Genomic DNA, 10,608 nt, shown 5'->3' on the forward strand with positions numbered 1-10,608 from the left:
AACCCTTCCTGTCCCCATCAGGGAAGAAAAAGTGTGTGTAGGTGGGTGGGTGTGTATGTGTCCTGCCTCAGGTTTGCTCATGTGCCATCACACCTCAAAGAAAGCTCATATATTTGTTTACGCGGCAATTCCTTAGAATCACAGCTTTTATCTCCTGGCAATAATCTTAATAACCTGCGGCCTCTGAAGCTGTTATTTGCAATTACAAAGTGCAACGTATCTGTAAACACTTAGGTAAGGTCCATCGATAGCCCTGATCATAAAATTCCCCCTTTTGGCCGAGGTTTAATGCATTTTTCTTTTTTTCATATTTGCAGAGCTCTCTGTATAGACTGCATTCCCACCTCAATTCATCTTAGGAAAACGCGTGAGAAAAAAAACCAAAGAATCTGCGAGGAGTTTCTTCTCTCTAGTAGAAATTGACTCACGTCTCTTCTGAAAATTGAACTGCGCACAGCCAGAACCGGGGCTACAAGTGACAGGAATCACACAATCGCATGCAGGCCATGCTTTTTTCGCAGTTTTGATGTGGAAGAATTTTTATTTTGGGGGCAGGTTTTCTAGTCCGAATGCATCCACCCTTTTTTTTTATGCGGCTCTGAAAAGACTGGGAGGGGGGGATGAGGAAGAGGAGGGCATGAGAAGGTCCGGGAAGGATGTCTCAAAACCAGGCTCGATTCCTTATGATTGTGGGGACCCATGTAGGTGCAATTTTATGGGGAACAACGCAAGGCACCCGAGCAGCAATTTTTCGCCAGCCGCAGCAGCTCTCGCCGCGAAGAATTCACGTGAAGGAAAATATGTAGAAATCTGCACATGAGGGAAGCACGGCCTATTATGACCAGCTGTGAGCAGGCCTCCCACCCCACACACCCCCAACCAAATCCCTTTGTGTGGTTGTGTGGTCATTTCTGTTTGGCGTGCAACAATCCAGAGTCTGGGGCAAGGCGTTCACATGACTCATGCCTGCAGAATGCACACCAAACAGAGTGTTAATCCAGCAGAAATCAACTGGTTATGATTTATTGCAGTGGCCTCTATTTAAAGGAGACAGTTGGAATAGATGATACATTTGTCCTGCCCTTTAACTGGGAGGGGACTAGATTCCAATGAAGTCTTCCTGCAAAAGACAGGTAGGCCTCGACTTACGACCGCAAACGAGCCCAAAATTCCTGTTGCTAAGCGAGACATTTGTTAAGTGAGCTTTGCTCCATTTTACGACCTTTCTTTGCCGCCGTTAAGTGAATCGCCACCGTTGCTAAGTTAGTAACAGTGGATCTGGCTTCCCTAACTGACTTGGCTTGTCGGAAGGACGCAGAAGGGGATCACGTGAGGCCGGAACGCTGCAGCCGTCATAAATATGAGTTCAGTTGCCAAGCCTCTGGATTTGGATCACGTGACCACGGAGATGCTGCAGTGGTCATAAGTGTGAAAAATAGCAATAGCATTTAGACTTAGATATGGCTTTACAGCCCTCTCTAAGATTACCCTTTAGCAATAAAGTGGAAGAAAATTATACTTGCAAGATGGATGTTAAACGAGATACGTAAACAAACACTATTTTATTGTAAATCTGTGTTAACAAAATCTTGCAAGTTTGAAAGCACAATAGCAACAGCGCTTAGACTTATATGCCACGTCACAGTATTTTACAGCCCTCTCTAAACGGTTTGCAGAGTCAGCCTGTCGCCCCCAACAATCTGGGTCCTCATTTTAACGACCTCGGAAGGACAGAAGGCTGAGTCAACCTAGAGCCTGGTAGGACTCGAACTGCCGAACTGCTGGCAGCTGGCATAAGTCCCTTTTTTCAGTGCTGTTATAACTTTGAGCAGCCACTAAACGAACTGTTATAAGTCAAGGACTACCTGTATTTTGAGGATGGGCTAGCTGTTTGGAAATGACTACTGATAAACCTTCCAACCTGTGAATATTTCATCCAGATAAGCTACCACGGATCAAGCAATTTAACTTCAACGGTTATTTTTCAGTCCCCTGTGAAATACAATCGTTAATGGACAAGTTCTAGAACTAAGTGATGCAAGGCAAGAATTGCAAAGCGTTCTTCCTGATCCTTGCAACAGAGAAATGGCTTGAAGCCAAAGGAAGAGGGGGAGAAACGCTGCAATGTGAATCTTAAGTAGAGAAAAAAGATCACCCAAAGCTAACCCAAGAACTGTTTTAATATTCTAGGTCAGTTCCTCATTATATCTCATGGCCAGATCAATAGAAATCTAAGATCGGTTCTAGGCAAAGCATAATCCTCCCATTTCCTAAGAGCTTCTGTCTTCCCTGGTGGACTTCTCTGGACTAATCCTGAAATGCTTTTTACTTCAGCTCTAACCGCTAAACTCACGCAGAAAAAAATATCAAAGATCATTATCGGGATTTATTCTTTACTTTGCTTGCAAGTAAATTTCCTGAACACGCCTGAAAAAAGCTTTTAAGATTTTTTTTTTACTGTGTACTTTTTTAAAAAACTTTTTTTATAACCCGTCAAGAAAGACAAGGTTTGTTTCATTCTTAAGAACTGAGAAAAAGATGAAATTTCTACTGTTCTTGCACAACGGCCATATAACAGACATGGCATTTCAACATGGATTCCTGTGAAAACTAAGATTTGTCTGCCTTTCACAAAAACAAAGAATGGCGTCAAGATATAGATTGTTCCCAGCTCATACCTCTGGAACAAACTTTGGGATTATCCTGGGATTAGAGCAATTTCATACTGGAAGAGAGCTGTCTTTTAAGAGGACAATGATAGCATGCTGGAGCATCTGTTTACACAAGGAACTACAATGTGTTAACTATAGTGGTTTCCAGGTTTCGGGGAGGAAAAAAAGAGCCTCAGCATAAGGCTTCAATTTTGTGGTCCGGTGACAGTTTTACAGCTTGTTAAACTCAGGACAGAAGAAAACTGAACACTTCACTTCCGGGTTACTTGTTCCGACTCCATCATCCACGATTACAAATGTTGCAAAACAGGGTTTCCTCAATCTTGGTAATTTTAACATGGGTGGACTTAAATTTCCACAATTCTGGGAGTTGAAGTCCACCCATTTTAACGTTTGTGACGGTTGGGAAAGAAGTTTAACTTTAAGGCTTAACTCTCGTCACGAGCGACTGTACCCAAACCAGGCCGTTTGATTTCCCATAGGGATTAACAACCTGCCCTTAGAAACTCCAACGCAGACAGAAGAAAAAAACTTTATTCTCAATTAAACCACGCGGAGGCATATAGCGTCACCAAACCTAAGGGGCAAAGTACATCCAATGTGATTGAAGCTACTGACAGGTATTCTATGCTAGTGAAATGAGCGGCAGCAAGGAAAGGTTGTGCCTTTTAAAACAAAACGTGTTAAGTCACGTTTGATTATTATTATTATTATTATTTTGCCACTAAGAGAAACAAATGGACAAGTATGAAAAGTCACGCCGTTTCTGCATTTTCATTTTTATAAGCCAGGCTTTTGTTTCCCTAGAGAATCTAAATTCCATGGAAATTTCTGGCTGCCTGAGGCTCAGCCAAATCTGGAGCAGGCTAACCAAATATATAAACGCGATAAAACACTTTTGCGTTCAAAACTTATTGAAGCATTCCTTCATCCCAACATGACTCACTGTACGCAATGCAAATTTTCAGAGCCAAATGGATGTCAAGAATGAGGTGTTTTTGCTGCCTAGCTGGGAGCGAAGAAAGGAAGAGAAACTTGTTGGTAGGCTAAGTGAAGAATAAGAGAATCAGCTCTTGATACAAGTAGTCCTCAACTTACAACCATAATTGTAATAACTGTAATAATAATAATAATAATTGCAGTGGTTAGAGTGCAGTGTTGCAGGCTACTTCTGCTGCCTGCTGGATGCCTACAATTTGGCAGATCGAATACCACCAGGCTCCAGGTTGGCTCGGCCTTCCATCCTTCCAGGGTGGGTAAAATAAGGACGCAGATTGTTTGGGGCAAGAGGCTGACTCTGTAAACCACTTAAGAGAGGGCTGGAAAGCACTGTGAAGTGATGTGTAAGCCTAAGGGCTACCGCTATTGCTTTCTCTTTTCTCCTTCCTTCCTTCCTTCCCTCCCTTCCTTCATTCCATGGTGCACAGTGCTTAGAGGGCAGTACTGCAGGCTACTTCTGCTGACTGCTGGCTGAGTGCAATTTGGCAGTTCGACTCTCACCAGGCTCAAGGTTGACTCAGCCTTCCCTCCTTCCGAGGTAGGTAAAATGAGGACCCAGATTGCTGGGGGCAAGAGGCTGACTCTCTAAACCGCTTCGAGAGGGCCATAAAAGCACTGTGAAGCAATATATAAGTCTAAGTGCTCTTGCTCTTCCTTTTCTCCTTCCTTCCTTCCTCCCTTCCCTCTCTTTCCTTCCCTCCCTCCATTCATTCCATGGTGCACAGTGATTAGAAGGCAGCAGGCTACTTCTGCTGCCTGCCAGTTGCCTGCAATTTGGCAGTTCAAATCCCGCCAGGATCAAGGCTGACTCAACCTTCCGTCCTTCCGAGGTAGGTAAAATGAGAAGCCAGATTGTTGGGGGCAAAGAGGCTGACTCTGTAAACCGCTTAGAGGGAGCTGTAAAGCGGTATATAAGTTTAAGTGCCATTGCTATAACTGAGCCCAAAATTTCAGTGAGACATTCGTTAAGTGAATTTTGCCCCATTTGATGACCTTTCTTGCCACAGTTATTAAGTGAATCACTGCAGTTAAACTAGTGACATGGTTGTTAAATGAATCTGGCTTCCCCACTGCTTGTCAGAAGGTAATTGCAGAACCCCCCCGGATATTGCAACCGTCACAAGTACGAGTCAGTTGCCAAAGCATCTGAATTTTGATCACATGACCGTGGGGGATGCCACAATGGTCGTAAGTGTAAAACGTGGTCCTAAGTCGCTTTTTTTCAATGCTGTTCACAAAAGCTGACCACAGGGTCCCAGGCCACTGCAACCGTCACAAATATGAACTAGCTGCCAAGCACCTGAATTTTGATCACCTGGCCATGGGGATGTTGCAACGGGTGGCCACTTTTCCCCAGTGCCGTCGTAACTTTGAACGGTCACTAAACGAACTGTTGCAAGTCGAGGGCCGTACCTGTACTCCGATAGTCATAAACAAAACGATCTGTTTCTCTCGTATTCTCTTGAGCCTCTCTTAACTTCGCCATCGGTGTAGGCAGAGCGTTAGGTGCCAAGCATTCAATCCCAAAGCTGGTGTAAAGAACTGGCGTTTTCCCCATCAAGGTTGCTTTCCGGTGGTTGCACAGAATTTTAAACGGCCAGCGCGACGGCAGCTTGCAAAGACACAACGCGACACAGCCCAGCTAGACAGCATTACATTTTAACTACCGTGAAAAGACACAAGGGAAAGTGTGATGCTGAGCCTTGGCTCTTAATTACAGTCTTCTGGCACAACTGTTAACGATCTCTCCAGCTTTTCATTTAAAAGAAGGGGGGGGGGGAAAGGGGTTTATTGGTGCAGAAGGACGCCGGATTTAGCGCAACGCTCTTTGCAACCCCGACTCTGGAACGCGATACAATTGAGCTAACCCAGCCACGACGTGCTTTGCGCAACTTCTGAACTGTACGCGCGATGCGCTTACCGTTGCTGTAGGCATAGGGCGATTCCGAAGCCCCGTCTTGAAGACTCTCAAGGATTTCTCCTTTGCCCACGTCGCTGTCCCCGACCAAGAGGAATTTCAGCAGGTAATCGTAGCTTTTGACAGGGCTGCCCTGGGTTCCCATTCTCCCTCTCATTAGTGAAGGCCGACAATTCGCATGCTAGACACCCAGCCAGACTGAAAAGATGCCGGGGAGGAAACGCCAAGCTTGCAGCGGTGGTAATCTTGCGAGAATTCGTGCGATTCCGCTTCCCCCAAATTCCTTCCCCTCAAAAGAATTGTTCTTCTCACAAGAGTCTCGTCATTCCTTTGTCGAATGAAGGGCTGCTGTCAAAAGATGTCAGGATTCTGGAGGAGTGGGTGGGGGAGAGAGAGAGAAGGGGAAGAAGATGACCTACTTAGTTTAAGAGTTGCAAAACACAAGCAGGCTTTTAAAAAGTCTCTAAGCTACCAAGAAGGATATTACCGTAACAATAACCAGATGGGTAACTCTTCCAGATCTATACATCAAATAGGGGGAGAAGAGCCATTGATTGTCACTTCAGGGACTTCTAATAAAAAAAAAGGAACTTTGTGATATACATATAGCTAGCCTATTGGGAAGGAAGAGACTGCTCCTAGATCAGTACATCAATCTAGGAGCCTGGATACTTTAAGAGAAGGGTAACCACAATTTATGTAGACACAAAAACACACAAGAGATTTTAGACTTCTTGTCCCTGCCCTTCCTTTCTCCCATTCACACACCCAACACCTTTTGACAGCCCTGTAAGAGAAATCTGTGTGTGTTTTTGTGTTTCATTTGACTTTCCAGATCAATAAAGTGTAATTACAATTAATACTGTGTCCTGCAATATTGATATTTTACAGTGCCGGTCATTCCCTTTCTCTACCTACTTTTTCTGCAAGGGATATTATTATTTCCTGCCCTTCCTAATCTTTTCCAAGGCTAACTGGATCAGGTTTTTCCCAAACAAATGGATATTCAAGGAGGAACCATATGATAAACTATATTCACTCTCTCTTTCTTTTGTGTTTGTAAATGAGAGTGAAATTGTAATCAAAAAAGGAGCAAATTGTTTTTCATTCAGGGTGTGCTTCCTCCAGAATTGTGAGCTAATAAATCATGTCAACCATTGCAATTACAGAAAGAGGGGGTGGCTGAAGATTAATTAACAAGGAACAGAAGGCTGTGAACCCCCATGCGGGAGAAGTCCAGAAAGGGACAAGAATAAAGATGAGGTATGAACACAAAGGTGTAAAACCATAGTGACTGGAAAGAGAATAAGGAGAAGAGTGTGACAGCGAAGGAAACCAGGATATTAGACATTAGACGAGAATGGAGAAAGGAGAAAAATAAATGTGGCAATGAAGAGAGCCTAAGGGAGTCATACAAGAGATAGTATCTTCAAGTTAGTTAACTATTTATTCACGTTATCCACCTACGGAGAAGAAACGTGTGGCTTCTTCCTTCAATTCCATTAGGGTTGGGTTTTTGTTTTGTTTTTTACAAAAAAGGTCAAGATTAAGAGAACAGAAATTAAACCTTGTGTTAACAGTGACAGCTGACAAAAGATTCAGTTGTGTACAGCACAAACAGCTCTAAGAAAGCCAACCCAGGATGATTTAGGGTCTGTAGAAAGGAAATTCTACCAAGAAAAAAAAAATCACATTCCTTTGCATTTACAGAAGTCTAGATGCAAACAAACGGACTGGCAAAGAAAAAGAAAAATCAAAACTAGATGATGGGTTATTTACAGCCCTTCTATTACTTGACATTCTTTGATCATCTGGTGGCATCTTTTTCCAAGACAAGCCAGTTGGACTTGGGGGGCTGGAGGACAACGAAAGCATTGCCTTTTGACAAATACACAAGACTGCGGGTACTGTCAAACCCATCGGTCTGTTCATTTTTATTTCTATCGGGAGCAAACGCGAAAACAAAGCTGCAGGAAGCAGTTTCCTAGCCAGACCAGCTCCGACACGAGACAATGCTAGATCAAATTCCACCCACCCCCCTCATGCCCAGGTTGGTTTTGGACTGTTCAGATAGACTCCGTTGAGATGTCTATGGAGATTCTCCATCAGCCAGGTTACGCTTGTCCCAAAGGTGCTTTTTTTCCAAAAGACAACTGGACTTTGTTTTTTTTTCTTCTTGAACTGAAGAAGCTTGTTGGATGAGAAGCAAAACATTTTTGAGGAAAAAAAAACAAGGAAGTCCAGTTGTCTTTTGGAAAAAAAGCACCTTTGGGACTCCGTTGAGATGCAAACAAACATCGGTCTGGGACGTGCCCCTCTGAACAATGCACACACACACACACACACACACACACACACACACACACACACACCCACAACAGCTCCCCATCCCATAGTCAATTCTGGCTTCTTTCAGACTCCCCTAAATGTCTCTGATCTCTGTCCTCTGAATCCCTTTGCTTATACAACTTTTAACTGCACCATAAAAGCAGACCATCTAATGGACGGCTTGGATCTGGGTGGATGGAGGGAACCAGGATGAGGGCAGCAGGACGGGCAAGGCACGAGAGACTCAAGACTTTCTCCCTTTCAGACACGGACCCTGGAGTGGGTGGATTTGGGCTGTCTCTCCTTCAGATAAGCCTACCTTACAAGGGTGTTGTAGTGGGAGAATATGGGGAGACCTCACCTCCCCAGACACTGTCCTCAGCTTCCAGAGTAAGGGTGGGATAGAAATGATAATAATGATGCTAATAATGATGATGGTAATAATAATAATAATAATAATAATAATAAATATATAAGGAGGTGGAGACTTGGGGAGACAGGGGTATGAGACAGTTCCCACTAATAATTAATAACAATAATAAAATGGATAAGGAGGTGGAGATGGGAAGCCTAAACACGGGTATGAGACAGTTCGTAGTAGTAGTAGTAGTAGTAGTAGTAGTAGTAATGTACTTGGTTGATAGCTAGGACATTGGCAGCAACCTGTATCAACCATTAGCACCAGTCAATGGTATTTGTGATGCATTTTCGAATGTTCAGCTTACTGAGTTTCATGTTTAATGAATAAAGTAAATAATAATAATAATAATAATAATAATAATAATAATAATAATAATAATAATAGTAGTAGTAGTAGTAATAATAGTACATTTTAAGATACTTGGCCGATACCTAGGATGCTGGCAGCAACCCCTATCAACCATCAATGCCAGCCAGTGATATTTGTGATACATTTTGCAATGTTCAGTTGACTTGAGTTTCATGTTTAATGAATAAAAGAAAATAATAATGATGATGATGATGATAATAAATGGTAGCATATAATGAGGAGGCGGCGGCTTGGGGAGGCAGGAGGGTCAAGCCTAAACACGGGTAAGAGGCAGTTCCCACGGTCCAGCCCCTTCCAGGGAGGCAAGAGGCTAAATCGCGCCCTGCGTGTAAGATCCGCACGTGTGAAGTCGCCCCGACACGTGTCAAGGGGGGCAGCAGGGTTTGTAAGGAGGGTGGGGGGGTCGCAGGGACCCTCCCCTCCCCCCACCCGAGGACTGACTTCGGAAAGAGCCGCGACGGCCACCCACGGGGAGACTCACCTCTCTCGCTCGCTCTCAGGCCGCCCAGGCCGTCCGTCCGGGTCTCCGCCGCCCCATCAGCGCCGCGTCTCCTCGGGAAACTGCGCTGGGCTGCCAACCACCCAGGCCTCCCGCTCGCCCAGCGACAGCGCCGCCGCCCGGCTACTGGCTCCCCGCCGCGTCAATCCTCCCACCGCCTCTCCCGTTGGCCGCCGTCCTCCCGTTCCGCCCGCCTCGTCCAGGTGACGCGGCCTATCAGGAGGGAGGGGCGGAGAAAAGGCTCTCGGGACGCTTCCTTCTCTTCTTGCCCAGACCTTTACATAAAGAAAGGGAGGGAACCACAGGTTCCGGCATGCCTCGCGCCGGCTGCCTTCGTCCGCGGCCACGGTCGAGTGACCGCGGGGAAGGCTGGGAGTGGTAGTAAAGGCATGTGGGCGTGGGACTGGTTAGAGATGCTTGCTCGTTTGTTTGGCATTTAAGGCTAGGTTAATTGCAGAGAAAAAAGGGTTTTAGGATAGAGGACGGTCGGAGATCTGTAAGAGGCAGAAAGAGGTTTGGGGTGCAATAGAATTTAATACCTTAGGGAACCCTAGGAGATTTTATATAAACAAGAATGAGAATTAAATGAAAATACCACTTTCCTCCCCACCTTTCAACAAGAGCAACAATAAAGTACACGAAAAGAGGCACAGCGTGAAAAGCTTAACGAGAAGTACATAAATTCTGCTTCGATTGCAAGAAGAGTCTCGACTGATCCTTTAGGCATTCGGGGATCACTTTCCTGCATAAATTGTTATATTTGTAAATTTAGTTATTTATATTATTTAGTTACATTTACAGATTTAGTTTACACAAGGTAGGTCTCGATTGGTTCAAATAATAAAACCCAAGTAATGGTCCCAATTATGTGAAACAATCTTTCTACACAAAACAGGATCATGGGTTCCAGTTCACCAGAAACTGGCAATGAATTTTTTTAAAATTACATTTGTACATGTTTATTAAATGAAATACTGTCAGGAAAATACGCTCACTTTATCTCCTGTACCAGATATAACGCATATCATAAAACACACCTGCTATCTCCTGTATTTTCTAGAGTTCTTTAAAAAGAACTCCTTTTAAAAAAAAAATTCCTTCCTTTTCTCCATTTTGCACGAACAATGATTAGTGTCTAAAAATCCCAATTGTGCACGCAATCAGAATTGTGCCAGTTTTGCACTAATGAGAGCATTGTGGCTCACATTAAATGCAACAGGACATCAATTTATAAATCTCACCAAATCGAATTTTGTACTATCCTAAATCAGTACTAATGGTGACCGATCTGCATCAAATAGTGGATGAACCATCAGGGTCTAAAAGAACTACAGGCAGTCCTTGACTTACGACCATGATTCAGGCCAAAATTCCTGTTGCTAAGTGAGATAGTTGTTAAGTG

General features: G+C 44.1%; 1 protein-coding gene across 1 annotated transcript in view; it reads right to left on the reverse strand.

The window, feature by feature from the left end:
* RAB40C (RAB40C, member RAS oncogene family) overlaps positions 1 to 9,323 on the reverse strand; it is a 41,557-nt gene extending 32,234 nt beyond the window's left edge. The window contains exons 1-2 of the mRNA XM_026704175.2: positions 9,189 to 9,323; positions 5,593 to 5,958 (exon numbers count right to left, since the gene is read on the reverse strand). Coding sequence (XP_026559960.1) covers positions 5,593 to 5,746 — 154 coding nt within the window. The 5' untranslated portion in view covers positions 5,747 to 5,958; positions 9,189 to 9,323. The remainder of the gene's footprint in view (positions 1 to 5,592; positions 5,959 to 9,188) is intronic.
* Positions 9,324 to 10,608: the final 1,285 nt, after the last annotated feature.

The sequence above is a fragment of the Pseudonaja textilis genome, chromosome 14 (genome assembly GCF_049901715.1).
Source record: "Pseudonaja textilis isolate UNSWEBS1 chromosome 14, rPseTex1.2, whole genome shotgun sequence".
NCBI classification, from domain to species: domain Eukaryota; kingdom Metazoa; phylum Chordata; class Lepidosauria; order Squamata; family Elapidae; genus Pseudonaja; species Pseudonaja textilis.